This window comes from Filicampus tigris, chromosome 19 (assembly GCF_054856515.1).
Source record: "Filicampus tigris isolate MCC_2025a chromosome 19, RoL_Ftig_1.0, whole genome shotgun sequence".
Taxonomy (NCBI): domain Eukaryota; kingdom Metazoa; phylum Chordata; class Actinopteri; order Syngnathiformes; family Syngnathidae; genus Filicampus; species Filicampus tigris.
This window is the reverse complement of record NC_141235.1, coordinates 4334646-4350416: the sequence shown is the minus strand read 5'-3', so window position 1 is coordinate 4350416 and position 15771 is coordinate 4334646. Positions and strand designations below refer to the sequence as shown.

General features: G+C 46.9%; 1 protein-coding gene across 5 annotated transcripts in view; it reads left to right on the top strand.

Moving 5' to 3' along the window:
- The window catches only part of dnmbp (dynamin binding protein), a 31175-nt gene that overhangs the window by 1448 nt on the left and 13956 nt on the right, over positions 1-15771 (top strand). For 2 of the 5 annotated variants that reach the window (XM_086016026.1, XM_086016024.1), the window contains exons 2-4: positions 5417-5571; positions 5772-5894; positions 7414-9495. In XM_086016026.1, coding sequence (XP_085872152.1) covers positions 5427-5571; positions 5772-5894; positions 7414-9495 — 2350 coding nt within the window. In that variant the 5' untranslated portion in view covers positions 5417-5426. Of the gene's footprint in view, positions 1-3206; positions 3380-5416; positions 5572-5771; positions 5895-6064; positions 6097-7413; positions 9496-12557; positions 14546-15771 lie in introns of those variants that run through there. The other 3 variants (XM_086016025.1, XM_086016029.1, XM_086016030.1) reach the window with 3 other exon arrangements.

The following is a 15771-nucleotide window of genomic DNA, read 5'->3' as shown; positions in this document are numbered from 1 at the left end:
TTTACTTGGAATATAGTCAAGCCTCTGACTGATTATTCCCATCCTGCTCCATTAAGTCATCAAGTTGCGGTACCTCATAATTTTATAGAGATGGATCAATACCACTTTTTTTCAGTACAAGGACTTAAATTTGAGTACCCACCGATACAAAGTACCAATAATTGATCATGTTTTTATGGCTTACAATTGGGATGAATATGTGTTCACCCCATGTCTCAAAACACTTGTATCGCAAATCCTCTTTTCTCGTTCCAGCCTTCCCCAAAAAGCAAAAAAGCAACAAAAATTGTTGTACAAGTAACGCAAAGTAATTAAAAAACCTTTCCTGAACTATCGGCGACGAAACTTGCCACCGCAACTCACGGGGCGTTTCACCCCGTCGCTGCCCGAGGATATCATTTCCTCATACATTTTGCAGAGCATAATTTGCTGTCGCCTAAGGGCCGTCATCCGTGTCCTTAAATACCTCCACGCACACACACAAGGTTCCTTCCCGGAAGGTATGTGGCAGGCAGGTGAATGTAGTATCTGTGTCATTTTCACTCGATAGAAAGTGACAAAATGGCCGCTCCCTGAGAAGGCCAAAAACGGGTAGATTTTGCTGCTTAACTCATATTCCACAAATGCAATATTAATCAGTGAACACTAGTGAAGGTGCATAGAACATTTTATTACAAATAATTTTAGGGGGGGGGGGTTGACTTCCCTTTAAAATGCTGACTATAGTTCATTCTATTTTTTTTCTATTTGTCCCAGTGGGACAAATGGTTTGTCAATCAGGACAAAGCTGCGCTCGAGCAGCTCACAATCTACATGTTGGCACTTTTTTTCTCCTGGATCAATCATGCTTCCGCAGTCTTTTTATGATTACACCCCTCGAGTTGAGTTGACTACAAAATAGCTCATATGCAACCCATTAGAGCCTCCAGCGTGTTTCAAGGGTGCGGCGTATCCCCGGGCACCCTTTTGGGTCCTCTCGAGGAAAACCCTCTCTGCCTTTTTCAAACACGATCCCCCCTGTTTCCGAGGCGATGTGAGCGCAGACATCCGAGCTGTTCTCATGTTTATGCAAAGGAGCAGTTCCACTCACTCTGTCATTTATATTCAACACGTGCTTGGGAAAGGACATGGAAAAGAGTAGGCGGAGTGTGCAAGATTCTGGCATTCTCTTGTGGAATGCCCTGACGTTTGCTCACCAAATATGAAAACTGTGTTGGACGGTCCTGCCGACAAAACCTTTTTTTTCCAATGGACGCACCCAGAGTTTCCTCCTACGTCCTTGTAGCCTCACTGACACATCCTTTAGCTGTTATTTCCAGCTAGACAGCCGACAGAATGATTCATCATTACTGAAGACATGTTGTCTTGACTGAATTCTCTGTTCGAATGCCATTGTATTACCTGGCCTGCAGTGGGGATTTACCGAATCCACCTCTTAATCCCACCACCATCATGTTGCAATCATAGAAACCATCAATAATATACGTACATGCAATAGAACATCGTACAACTGTGACATGTACACGACTAGTCCCCAAAAAATCTCACCTAATGGAAGCTGAATACGCTACAATAAATTAATACAATTTAATGAGGAAGTCAACCCAAACATATTTCTTTCAAGAATACGTTTTTTGCAAAGCCTCTAGTTGAAACAAGGCATTATGATAAATATAGCGTTTGTGGAACAAGAGTTAATCCACCCGTTTTTAGCCATCTCTGGGGGCGGCCATTTTGTCACTTCTGTCGACTGAAAATGACATCACAACCGCTCAGGGCTCAGGTAACGACCAATCGCGGCTGACCTGTTTTCTGAAGCTGAGCCGTGATTGGTCGTTAACTGCGCCCTGAGCAGTTGTGATGTCATTTTCAGTCGACAGAAGTGACAAAATGGCCGCCCCCGGAGATGGCTAAAAACGGGTGGATTAACTGTTGTTCCACAAACGCAATATTAATCAGAACGCTGTGTTCCAACTAGTGGGCCTGCTGGGAAAATATTCTTGAAAAAAATATCTTTGGGTTGATCCCCTTTTAATGGGGGGGGGGAATATATAATTTCGGTTAACATAGGCCTTGCTGTCCGTGATGGTTCACCACACCCACTTCTACGTTCTTATTTTCCAAAGTGTTTGCCAACAAAAGTATTTAACGAAAGCACACCACAACAACAGACTTTATTAATGTTGTTTTACTGATTGCAGGCATTTGACTCAGTCAGCCAGATGTGTTGTCCAAGTGGCTGAGGTCACAAAGTGCGACATCATCGCATTGAAATGCGGGTTTAATACTCCGGCTTAGAGCGGAGATGTTCTCAAATGATGTGGAGGATCAGGCCAAAGAGCTCGTATAATAACGTGCATAGTTCATTTGGCTGTAGCTGCTCTGCTAGAGATGCTAAATATCATCAGCTTGCGACCACCAAAGAGCTAAAGAGCAAAACAAAAGAGTTGTTGTCTTACTGTTGTAAGAAGCTGTCATTATAGCTACTTTTAAGCGAAATTTAAAATGAGCCCAAAAAGGATGAACATTTGTTTTATTGGAGGTTAGAAGCGTGTGCTGTTGTATTGCAGCTGCGTTGGGTTAAAATTGAGTTGAGAAGAAAGAAAATGAAGGAAACCACACAGCCTGCTTGACAGCTGTCAGGTGGGGGGGGGTTAACGCCAAAGATGACCCCCCCCTTCCTCCCGACCCCACCTCACTCTCCACCTCACATCGCACGTGCTGAGAACCTTTTTGTTTGTTTTTTTTGATATCCAGAACTGTCAGAACTGTTTGCGTATTGTATCGTATTGCAGCTGACTCTGCAGTCTGAATGAGCAAGCCACGCAGTCAACAGATGGTATCAAAACATATCCAGCCCTCTCCAGAGGCTTCTGCCAGCATGCGTGTCTATGCCAGTCTGCCACTGTGGCGCACTGAATTGGGGCTCAATGGGGCAGGTTGTGTGTCTACATTGTTGGCATCGGGTCAATAAAGGATGCAGACCGTCAGCAACAGCCGACTTTGTGCATGCACACTGGGATGGGAATTTGACCAAGTCTAGGCTGTTAATTGTGAATTCTATTTTAAACATCCCATTTAAAAAGTACAAAATACAAGGTCTCAAAGTCACTTTTTCCTTTTTTCTATTTTGCTTCTTGCCGATTGACACTGAAGCAGCCTGCTAAAGTGATCATCTGATGATGTTTTTCTGTCCCTGACTGCAGTTCAGCACCAGTTTGAGAAGCTTTTATGGCCGTCAAACTGCGCCATAACCAGCCTAACCGTGTGTAGGGTTGCAATCGAGCGACGGGAGAAGCCCTTTCATGATGTTCTGAACTGAGTTGCGTTGAGCAGAATAACGCTGCCTGGAGGAGTTCAGTGCGGTTGTCGGTCTCAGGTGGGGATACATTCCTTTGTGGCCACAAAGTTTCTGATGCTGTATCAAGTACATCTGTTTTTTTTGTTTTTTTTTGCAGCCGAAGGTGCACTCCGTTACGCCTCGATCTCTTTGACTAGCAATTCGTCACGATCGTCTAAATTACCCTGATCAGAAGCCGCAGGGACGAAAATGGCGTCATTAAGTATCGGTACTTGGTATCGCACAATCGTCAAATGTAAGAACTTGTACTCGGTCTCCAAAAAAATGGTATCGGGGCATGCCTAGTAAAAATGTGATGATGACGACGGTGGTCCCTGGAACATAAACAGCTGTGTTTTTGTCCCACTGTCAGCTGCCGTGTGTGCGTGTCAGCTGTTGACGTTGTTGTCCGCCGTCATAGTGCCAAGTGGCCCACAATTACACCCTCTCTTCTTTCACCGCTGTGGGCCATTTTGGAAGAAATTTCCTCCTCCGTGTTGCAAGAAGAGAGCCACCAGGATACGTTAGAATGTGCAAAGTTCGTCCCGTTATCAGGACCTTGTAAACCGTCCTCGAGGAGACACACCTGTTTTGGTCTAGCCAGGAGATGCCAAGCCTGAATGTTCATAGCAAAACAAGCCTACCAAGGTGCGGAAATGTTTTGTCTTTGAACCAGGATCGTGTTTTCCCTCTTATTTTCTTTCAAACCCAAATAAAACTGGCCTTCATGTGGTACTTTTGGTGAGTCAGAAGCATCTGACACACTCAACAAGTTTAGTGAAAAAAAAAAAAAAACCTTTGTGTGTGGTCCAACGTTTTCTAAAAGAGGAACAGGTGTATCCCAAGGTTGAAAAATGCTACTGATTAGTATTTCCTCTCTGCAAATTTTTGTCCTCTTCCTGCCCTAAGGTTTTTCAGTGCTTATATTGTCACGGGGTGCAATATTTTGTGGGTCTTGAAAGATGAGTTGAAATGTCCTAAAATATGTCTCCAATATTCCCCTGCTCCGTTTTTTGCAATGGACCACCGGACCCAATCTGTAATATACAACTCTGTATCCGCCTGCCCCGCCCCCTCCCCCTCGTTGTCATCATTTCCCTGGACCTAGCATAAAAGTCACCAGGCAACACTTTGACACACTCACCCGGACCCATAAATAACAATAAGGAGCTTGTCTGGCTGCATGCAGATCTGTGGATTAGCCGGCAGAAAGCGGCTGCAGCAGCCCAGCGGCCCTTCGCAAGTCGAGGTGAACACAACCACGGTGTCCTTCGGGCAGCTTGTGTTTTGGAAAATGCAGCGTGCGAGCCAACGGCACCGCCTAAATATTCGTGGTCTGTGTCATATATTTTTTTAATTTTATTTTTTTGGCTCCTTTCACTTGCCTTTTTTTTTTTTGCCAAACCCATTAGGCATGTCAAGTATAAATGTTGCAACTTGTAGTCCACTCCCTTGCAGGATGATCTGCAAGTCTTGTTCATAAGACCCAAATATTAGTTTTGTGCATGCCATGACATGTTTATATGGTCACATGTTCTGGCATGCAACTATTGTTGTTCTTGGAAGATTAGCAGAAAAAAGCAGCAAGACTTGGGCTACAACAGATTTTTCTCCTGAATCCACAATTAAAAAAAAAAAAATGTTGGCAAAACTCCATCCTTCCAACCATTAGTATTTTTTACTTTACCTGTTTATTTTTGCTTCCATCCTTCTTATTTCCTAAGCACATCTGGGTTAACCTGAGCTGTGGTAGCTCCCCTTTGAGGTTAGCGCTTAATGGGTATTGAGTCCTGTTCCTCCCGCTCCATTTTCGCTACTCTCGTCATTCCTAACAGAGGCCTCATTGATTCTTTGGGAAACTGCGTCCCTCTTCTCTCATTTCCTGTCCAGCCAGGCCATCCCCACCTGGAATTAGTCAGTCACCGATGCCATTTGTGTACATTCCTAATTGCCTATATTCAAAGGTAATGTTTATAAATGATGGTTGCTATTCGTGATTCTGGTGGACTGGCAAGGATCACGTGGACGCATGAGGTTGTCTTTCAAAATAGTGACCTGACTTCCCTGTCCATGCAGGTTATGAGTAATGGAAGCGGGGTCGCTGGTGCGCGCCGTCTTCGAGTTCCTCCCCAGCGTCTCCGAGGAGCTGCCCCTCTTCACCGGCGATGTTATCGAGGTGCTCGGCGTGGTGGATGAGTTCTGGTTGCTCGGCAACAAAGATGGCGTCACCGGTAAGGCGGCGACAGGCGCCGACGGTTTCTGTAAACAAAGAGAGAAGCTTTCAGCTATCAGTGTGGACGCCATGAAGGGGATATTCGTACATTAGTCCGTGCGCTGCCAATGCCGAGTTGCTTAAATAAAATATGACGAGAGTGACTAAAGATCATGAAAACTAAGGAAGTTGGGTTTCCCCTATATGTGCTGTCCTCAGGTCAGTTTCCCAGCACCTTTGTGGAAGAGGTTACCATTCCCAGCTGCAAGCCTGGAGATCGACTGTACGTGTGCATCAATGATTTCTGCTCCACGCAATCGGGGAGTCTTTCTCTAATGAGAGGTATGGAATTAAAAAAAAAAACAACGCCCGTTTGCATTTGTGCCCTGATTTCATTATTTTATGTGGGTGACATGCGAGTATGTTTTGGATTGTACTTTATTTTGAAAAAAATAATAATATATTGGTCATATTGTGAAATGATTTCTAATGAATTGTGTTTTCTGACTCAGTGTAACACTACTTTTGATGACACTGCACCGAGGTACAGTCATTTTTGTCAGGCTACTTCCCCAAACTCCCCACTAGATGTCCTCAGATGCTTAACTGAAACTGTAGTGAACTCACCTGTTTAGCTTTCTGTTTTCTTTTTAGCTTCCCTGAATTACTCGAACGGAATGTCATACTGTGTTATTTAGTCAAGTCTTTTTTTGCGAGTCATTCTTTTAGCAACACGCTCAGGACTTCACGCTCGTAAATTTTGCTGTCATTTATTTAACACTCTAAAGTGTTAACCGTAGTTGTAGTCTTAGTAGTGGCTGAAACAACAGTTCATTCATATCTAGCAATGATAATATAGAATCCCCGTATGTTATTGTTTTTGAATAGAGACAGCAAATGCCATTTCCTCCATAATAGGAAGTCGTCCGCACTGGCTGTCTGTGGCATGTTTACTTCCAGTAGGTATTTCCATGCTCCTGTTGGCTTCGTCCCAGTTCTGCTCGCAGACACAATGGGAGGTGGAGCTGCAGGATCTTTGGAATGCGACCCCCATAACTTCGAGCTAGCCAGTTATTCCGCGCATCCCAAATGCTGTTGAAAAATAAGCGGAGCAAATTTAAGCATGGCAGGTTTTATATTGATTACTCAGTACTTCTTATCCGTGGCAAGTTAGTGCAATTCTGCTACCAATTGATCTGGTATGGTAACTTCTTTGGCTTATGAACACAACAGTTAAAGTGGAAGTCAACCCAAACATATTTTTTTCAATAATATGATCTGCAGGCCCACTAGTTGAAACAAGGCATTCTGATAAATACTGCGTTTGTGGAATAAGAGTAAATCTACCTGATTTTGTCCATCTCTGGGGGCGGCCATTTTGTCACTTCTGTCGACTGAAAATGACATCACAACTGCTCAGGGCTCAGCAAACGACCAATCATGGCTCAGCTTCAGAAAACAGATGGTGATTGGTCGTTACCTCTGACATCTGTGATGTCATTTTCAGTCAACAGAAGTGACAAAATGGCCGCCCCCTGGATGGCTAAAAAGGGGTGGATTTTGCTGCTTAGCTCTTCTTATTCCACAAACGCAATATTAATCAGAATACCGTGTTTCAACTAGTGGGCCTGCTGGGAACATGTTTTTGGAAAAAATATGTTTGGGTTGATTTTCACTTTAATGAAAAATGAATAAAATAAATAACTAGATTGAATTGAGATGTTCTTAAAAATTCAAGTAAATAATGAGAACATGGATCCACCCTGATGTGTCTGGAAAAAAAGAAGACATTTGTAAGGTGTCATGAAGAACCTCAATTGTAGATGTTGAAAGAAGTCGTCATGGTTGTGTGTTTCCACAGGTGATGTGGTCGTTGGCGAGACGGGGGAGTCCATGGACTTTGGAGAATCCTGGCTTCGTGGCTGCAACGCCTGGGGGGCCCGTGGTGTCTTCCCCACATCCTGTGTGAAAGAGCTGAAGCTCTCATGCCGCTCCAGGCAGCTATCGGAGCGCTCAGCCCAGGCTCAGGCTTCCGACCTCCCAGCGTACGCCCTCGGCCAGGCCCGGGCTCTCATGAGTCTCCAGGCCCAGCTCAACGAGGAGCTGGATTTCCGCGAGGGGGACTTGATCATCATCACCGGGCTGCCTGAGCCGGGCTGGTTCGAGGGGGAGCTAGACGGCCGCAGGGGAATGTTCCCGGAGGGGTTTGTGGAGCTTCTGAGTCCTCTTCGGTCACCGCAGGAGCTCGCGCACTGCCAGTATGTCAGCGATGACCATGATGATGCGGCGCAGGCCACGGAAGAGGATGCCGTTGAAGATGTGGAAGTTGAGGAGCAGAAAGAGTCGGTCCAAGGAGATGAAGAGGAGGTGGAAGGCGTCGTTTATGGAGTGGCGCTATATGAATTCCGGGCCATGGAGCCCGGCGAGTTGGACTTTGACGTGGGCGACCGCATACGCGTCGTCAACACGATGGAAGATGGCTGGCTGGAGGGGGAACTGAGAGGGCGGCGTGGTATCTTTCCACATCGTTTTGTCAAAATACAAGATTCTGGACAGAAAATGGCAGAGGAAACAAATCATGATGAACCGGAAGAGAAGGGGAACACTTTTAAATCCAGCTCCGCTCCTTCGTGGCCCAACGGGAATGACCTTCATTTGGCATCTCATGAAGATCATACAATATGGGATCTGGACTACTTTGAGAGGAATGAAGAGCAGGGATGGCAAAGTACGAGACAGACTGATGGAAATGAAATCAGAAGGCAGAGCGATTCGGGCAGCGGGATTGGCTCTCAAACACAAAGACCTGTTGGCCCCACACATCAAAGACCACAGAGACCCAAATCTATGCCACCGGCCAGGCCTAGACTCCCACCTCCGCGGCCTAGCCTGCCCGCACGTAGCCAAATGAACCGTGTCAATGCAAAAGAGACCAACCACACTAACGGAAACACACGACCGCAACCTAAATTCTCTCATAGCCTAACTCTTCCCGGCACACATTCCGGTTGGTCAAAAGACAGTCAAAGCCACCACGGGTCGACGGGAAACGGTGCCGCCACGTGTAGCCGGAGTGCAACGCTTGGACAGGCGCTGATGAGCCTCGTTGAGAACCACAAACAGAGGAAGCCAAGTGTCAGTGATGCCGAAGGCCGATCATGTCGCTCCCAGCAGAGGGCGCGCTCCGGCTCCAACGGCTTCATGCCGTCATCCTTCACCTTGGATGCTTTGCTGACATCAGCCGGCGACTTAGAGGCCAAACTGTCTCAACAGCTTTTTGAATTTGAGAAAAGCCTAACCGCCGGCGCTTCACTGGAGCCCAGCCAGCAATCGCGCATCTCCAGACACTTCTCCATTTTGGGCTACAGCGACGAGAGCGACATCATCCGGGGGTCCTCGCATTCCCCGGGGTCCGACTCGGCTTCCTCTTCGTTAGAGAGACGCAGGGCCCTTCGCCCGCCGCCCCCTCGTCCGCAAGTCGTTCGTCCCCAAGCTGCGCCTGCGAGCAGACCAGGCCGCCCCGTCCTACGTCCGCCTCCACCGACCCCGAGACCCACCGCTTCCCAAAACAACAACCCGGTCTTCTTTTCCCCTGACGAACCAACTGTAAACCTCTTTGACCAAATAACAGAGGAGCGAGCTGATCTCGGTGACCTCGCGGCCACCAAGGAACATGAGGTCCAATTCCAGCTGGAAGTCGAGAAAGATCTGGAGACGGAGCTGGAGAGCCAACGGCAGAGAGAGCAAGAGGAGGATTACCAGCTGTTGCTACGGCTACAAGAGGTTGAGAGCGACATGGACGCGTATGCGCACACCGCCGAGGAGCTCCGGGCCATGCTGGAGGAGGAAGAGGAGGAGGCGGCCCGCGTGCAGGTCATGGAGAACCTCGAGTTCTGCAACTACACGCTGGAGACGCTGGCCTTGGAGCAGCAGCAGCTTCAAGGTAACTTTTCTGCGGTACATCATTTTCTTTTTTGACACATGTCTTGATGTGTTAGTCACAAGGCTTGACGCCAGACAACAACACATGCTCATTGTCCACTATTGGGCACTATCTGCACAAGGACCGTATCAAAAAGAAAATAATACTCCTTAAAGAGGAGAAATCAACCCAAAGATATTTTTTTCAAGACTATGTTGCCAGCAGGCCCACTAGTTGAAACATGGCGTTCTGATTAATATTGCGCAATATGAGTTAAGCAGCAAAATCCACCCATTTTTAGCCATCTCAGGGGGCGGCCATTTTGTCACCTCTGACATCACAAATACCCAGGGCTCAGGTAACGACCAATCACGGCTCAGCTTCAGACAACAGGTCAGCTGTGATTGGTCATTAGCTGAGCCCTGACCAACTGTGATGTCATTTTCAGTCGAAAAAAGTGACAAAATGGCTGCCCCCAGAGATGCCTGAAAACAAGTGGATTTAGTCCTATTCCACAAATGCAATATTTATCAGAAAGCCTTGTTTCAACTAGTGGGCCTGCAGAGAACATATTCTTGAAAAAAATACGTTTGGGTTGACTTCCCTTAAATATGTCGCTACTGTCCTAGTGGCTGCCTCTCTTGTTCGATTGGCTCCAACTTCTCATGAGGCAGACCCACGTGTTGTCACCTAGGTACCAGATGCAATCCTGCACGTAGTGCCAATCTGGGCCCCTTTTTTCCCCCCTTACGCTGTCCGCGCCGCTACTGACTGTATAAATGGAATAAAGAGAGCCAAGACGCACATTAGTGTCGGCGGGAACAGGACATGCTCCGCTTTGGAAAGGCATCCAAAGTGTGGTTGTGGAGTATCGTAGCACGGCCCCTGGCTGGCTTCGTTGGACTCTCTGTGGGGACCGCGTCCAGACGAGTGACAGGTAGGATGGAGAAGTAGAGCTTGGACTCCCGCCACATTTACAATCTGAATGTTGGGAAACTCAGAGCATTGTTGAAATGTGACTTTCAAGTTATTCAGAGCGCAATTATGAAACATTACAGCCTTAGACTATTGATTTTTTTTTTTTTAACTTTAATCACCAAATTTGATAAATAAGGGACCCAAGTTGACATATCGGCGACTTTCTGAGGTCGACAGACCATATTTTGTTGTAACTCTTGTGTTGGATCTCAGAGGTTATTTCACAGGGCTGCCAATGTATGACGCTGTCTGTCAATGCCAGGAATCTGCTCCAGGGCAAGAAGCCGTTCAATTGCCCACATAGTTACCAATAACTCGTCACTGGGCAGGAATTCTCACGCCTTCCTGTTGAAACAATAACATCTAATAATGCCTCCCCATATCGGTTTTCATTTGACTGTTTACTATGATCGTTGCTTTGTTAAAATAGTTGTATTAGACTTCCCATTTCGTGCTCAGTTCCCAGAAAGGTCTGTTGTCATCAAACCGAGATCTTTGTGGCAGCGAATGTGTGTCATTCACACAAACACACGCTCTAGGAGTGAGTGTTTTTTCCGCACTTCAGCAAGGCGTGGACCCCCCCCAAAAAAAAGACATTTTGTGAAACAATGGCAGCTTGTTGTTCTTACGCAGCCGGCAACTTAAGTTCTGTCTGCTTTTGTTCAACTTCAAAGTTTGCTCCGGCACTCATTGTAGTGCAAAGAAGCAGTCACATGCATACGCGCTCCTGATAAATGTTTTTTTTTTTTTTTTTTTTTAATATCTTGCAGCTACATTGCAAGATGAAACTACTGTAAATGTGTACTGTGCATGGTAACGGCATTCCTAAACCGTAGTTTTCTCTTTTTTTTGTGCGTGTGTTTAAGCCCTTTTGACCTTCAGCCTGCTTTAATTCTTTAAACCCCACTATTAAAACACCCCCTCCCTGCTTCCATGACACTGCCGCCCGATGTATTTAGCGCTGTTCTCAAGGTCTTTTGGCAACACTGTTTAGCCAAACAAAATGGGACACTTAGAGACGGCAGACAGTTTGATACATGATCTTATTACACGGGCATCACTAACCCTTTTACTGCATGTGAGCCCGCGACAACTTCATTTGCATAAGCTAACACCCCCATAGGAATGCTGTATTACACACACACACACAGTTTCGGTCGTGATTTAGATCTGAAAGCTGAGATGTCTAAGACTGATAATTGTCTTACGCAAGTAGAGGGAGGACATTTCAGGAGGATGTTGTTATTTTTTTTATACCCTGTAAAACATCTCTTAATGAGCCTCGGTGAAGATGTTTATATTGTTTGTCAGCAAAATATTTTGTCATCACATAAAAACCCCTTCAATTGCCAGTGTCTTATCACTGTTGAGATGTTTGAAATTGCTGGTAAATTGACACTGTCCCACGGGTACGCCTTCATTTCCCTTCTATTTGTGTTGTTTAAACCAGTCTTTGTAGTGGCTGCCTCTTGTCAGAGAGAGATGAGATTGAGAGCAGAGGGGGAGGGATGTATAATACCCAAGCTTTATGAATAGGCCTCAGTTTTTTCTCACACATAAAAGTTTGAGGTCGCCTCTGAGAGTGAGGACAGTGTTCCACAATAGCTCATTGTGCGCTCTGGTTTCTACTTTTTCAAGTTTCGGGCAAATGGATTAACCTATTAGTTCCTTACTTACTTTCTTTGTGCTTAAAACAATTACTTCCAAATTGTCAAACTGAGAATTTCTGTCTGTGTGTCAACTTTATTGTTGATCAGCATCGGCGTAGGGACTGCCAAGTTACTACAGCCGGCATGACATAGTGACCAGGAAATTGCACAACAAAGCAAACAGGATAGACTGAAGGATGGAGGATTGTTCATAGCGGTGGAAGAAAAACATCACTTGTCTGCGGCCTTACTCAGTAATATTGTGGAATTTGTCTATCTCCCATCAAAGACTTGTCCCCAGGGACGATGTTTTCCTGCAAGCGGTGGTGGTAGCCAATTGAAACGATGGGAGTGGCGATTGGGCTAATCCTCCGCTCATGTGACTCGACTGAATCATTAACCCAAGGAGGCCCCTCCTTCAGTCGCCCTCCCTCTGCCTTCAACAATTCGCTGAGATGACAGCAGGGAGTGGATGATTCAGTTACGCTGAGAGCTGGGAGGTGCTTGGCCCAGGCAGTCCTGCTGAGTCCATGCAGAGGAGACAGAGAAAACAAGTGGGAGACAGTTGCTCAACAAAATGCCTGACAGGTGGAGTCTACCGCGGCGCGTTGTAAAGGAATGCCAGAATCTGGCGCGAAGGAATAAACCCCATTGAAGACCGAACTGCATCAGCTCTGGGAGGCTGATTTGAACAACAAGAAGCATGAAGGGCCCGGCGGTTTATGGCAACCCTGTCATGTTTGCTCCTGTGGACTGGAATTTACCTCCCGAGGCCCCAGTACGAAGGGGTAAGAGTGTGGAAGAGCTGGGGGATGCTGGATGGGCTAAGGAAAGAGAGCGAGTGGCTCATCTTCAACATTTACAGCAACTCCACCAACTTCAGTTTCAGCAGCAACAGGTTGTATATCCCGCCTATGGAGTAGCTCCTCCCGGCCACCCGCAGCAAGCCATGATGGCAGCACTTCCTGGTAACCCAGTTCCAATTCCTGCTTGTCCAATGCCAATGCATGGCGGAATGATGCCTGTGCAGGGCGGCCCAATAGCTGTAGGGGGCCCAGTGGCGCCTCCTGTGCATGTGGCCGCTCCGTGGTCTGTGCAATGGGATAACCAGGGCCAGGGCACCCAAACAAGCTGGCAATACGATGAACAGCAGAAGTCACCCTACAAAGACAAGCGCTCTCAAGGACAGAATGTTTACTACCATCCAGGTTCACAGGACGGTCACCTCGATGTGAGGATATCAGAATGGAAAGGCAAACATTGCTTCTACCAAGGCCCAGAGGATTACGACCAGGACTACGTCCAAGTGCCGCAAGAAAAGGACAGCAGGAGCCGTGAAGGTTATGCCAAATTCGGTGAGGATAGAAGACGAGACAATCGAGGTAGAGACAGCCAACGTGACACTGACGGTTATGGCCACCGGGGTCACAGAGAATTAGAGGACTATGATTATAAGGAAAAATACAAGTACAGGGATAATTATGACCGAAGAAAGCATGACCGCTATGATGACAGAGAATATTATGACGAAAGGAGACATCGCAGACATGATCTCAAGGAACATGACAGGTGCGACAATGACTATGAAGACTACTATGACGATGCTCGCAGAGACGACGTTCGCAGAGACAACTACCGAGATCGTGATCGCTATTATGCCGAAGACCGGGACTATTATGATTCTACCGACAGTAAACGCTGTAGGGAAAAAGACCAATATAGAGAGGAGGACCGTTACAGGGAGCGAAAATACAAGGACAGCTACTACGATCGGCGTTCAGAGGACGAATATGACCGCAGAGAACATAGTTACAAAGACAAGGAGCTCTACAACCGAAGAAGTGAAGAAAGCTACTCTAATCGACAAAGGGTCCAGTATGACTCTGAATTGGATGAACGCAGCAGTGATCAACAGAGGGACCGCTACTATAGGTACAAGGATGCAGGTGATGACAGGACAGATGAGCGCTACGACCACAGACGGAGGGACGACGACAGAAAGGAGCAGTACGAGCGCCGGGACTCTTACGGTTTCGAGAACGAGTGCCGCCACAACCGGACAGAAACAGAACCCTACGAATCCAGAGATGGACGTTCCCACCACAAACCTAGAGACAAATACCGAGATTTGCGTTCTTTATCTGTGGATTCGTGTCACGACCAATACCCCAAAAAACAACGCAAGACACATTGCGAGGAATGGGTGGAAGAGCAAAACAAGAAGCTGGCGCTCAGGCAAGGGCGCTCGTTTGAGGATCCCATCATATACGGCCGCGGCGAGGAGCAGGAAAGAGGATACGAATCGAGCGCCGGCAACGCTGGTCCCAAACGTGGTCGGAAGCCTGTTTATGTGGGCTCTCTAGATCGCAATAGCTTCTACAGGAAGACGGCCCCCAGCTCCCTGAGAAAGTCACCCTTCGCCACTAACAGGAAGCCAAACCGAGGTAAATACCTGGATGTTGTCAATGCGACAGAATGTCCTCTCTCTGAGTGTCTTTTCAAATGTTTGTAACATCTTGTCTAAACTAATCACAAGGACCGATTAAACTGATTAAAAGCAACGCGGATAACTTCACCACCACAAGACCGAAGACATAGAAGAAGATAAACCGTAGATAAAACAGGGTGAAGAAGTGAGCTCCCTTTCCATATCACGTGACCTCCAATCAGTGCCCTCAAGCACAAAGATTAGCGTTCTTTACATCAGGCTGTCTTTTCGTGAACCAAATGTGTTTGTGTGCGCATACGCATCAGCTGTCCCACAGGAAGAGAGCAATTTCTTCCGTCTACGGACCAGCGGAACTAGTTTAGCGGCTTCTTGGTTTTTGTTGTCATTGTCCCTTGAGGTAGTCGTGGTGGAGTTTGCCGAAGAGGTCTTCGTACGTAACGAGTCCGTTTAGCGTAAACATAGCACCAAAAGCTGCTCTGGCTTTTTTTTCAGAATGGGAAAACTTGGTATACTGACACCAATTCTATCTTAGGTCGTGGACTTTATTCACACGTAAATGATCTTGGACAAAGCACCCTAAAGTCAGGATATTTTGTTAGTTGCTATGAAATAGGAGGAAACGAGTGTATTCACGCCCGTCAGGGACCTGACAAATTGCGAATCAAAACAATTTGAAAGTCTGCCTGTATGTCATGAAAATGATCAAAAGAGAGAGCCAAACTCTGGCTTGTATGCATTGTCTGAGAAGAAGCAGGTGGCGCCCCCCCCCCCCCCCCCCCATCAAGACCCCTCCCCCAGTCACCTAGACACACGTGCTACTGCCGCACACACAAGTCTGTGCGGCGGCCCCCTTTCAGGAGCCCGGGTATTAATCCCTAGCGTCAGCATGGCGAGTGGATGGCGGGGGTCTGTCTGGTGCCAGGCACCGGCTAGAGCTACTCCTGACTCCTTCGTGAGACTGATACCGCACATGTGTGTGTGTGTGTGTGTGTGCACACGGGGGGCCTTGTTTTGAGAGGTGACGCCATTTTTCAAAACACTCGCATGCACATTTACCGGCTTGTCATCCTGTAATCCTGTTAAAGTGTTTCAGCCCTGTCAGGAGTTTGTATTTGATTGCATGGCTAAAAACATGTGACCATCCCGATCCGATACGTATCGGGTTTCAAGTGGATTTCTTTGACATTGAGGTGATGGCCGAGTTGCATTTTGATGTTTTTT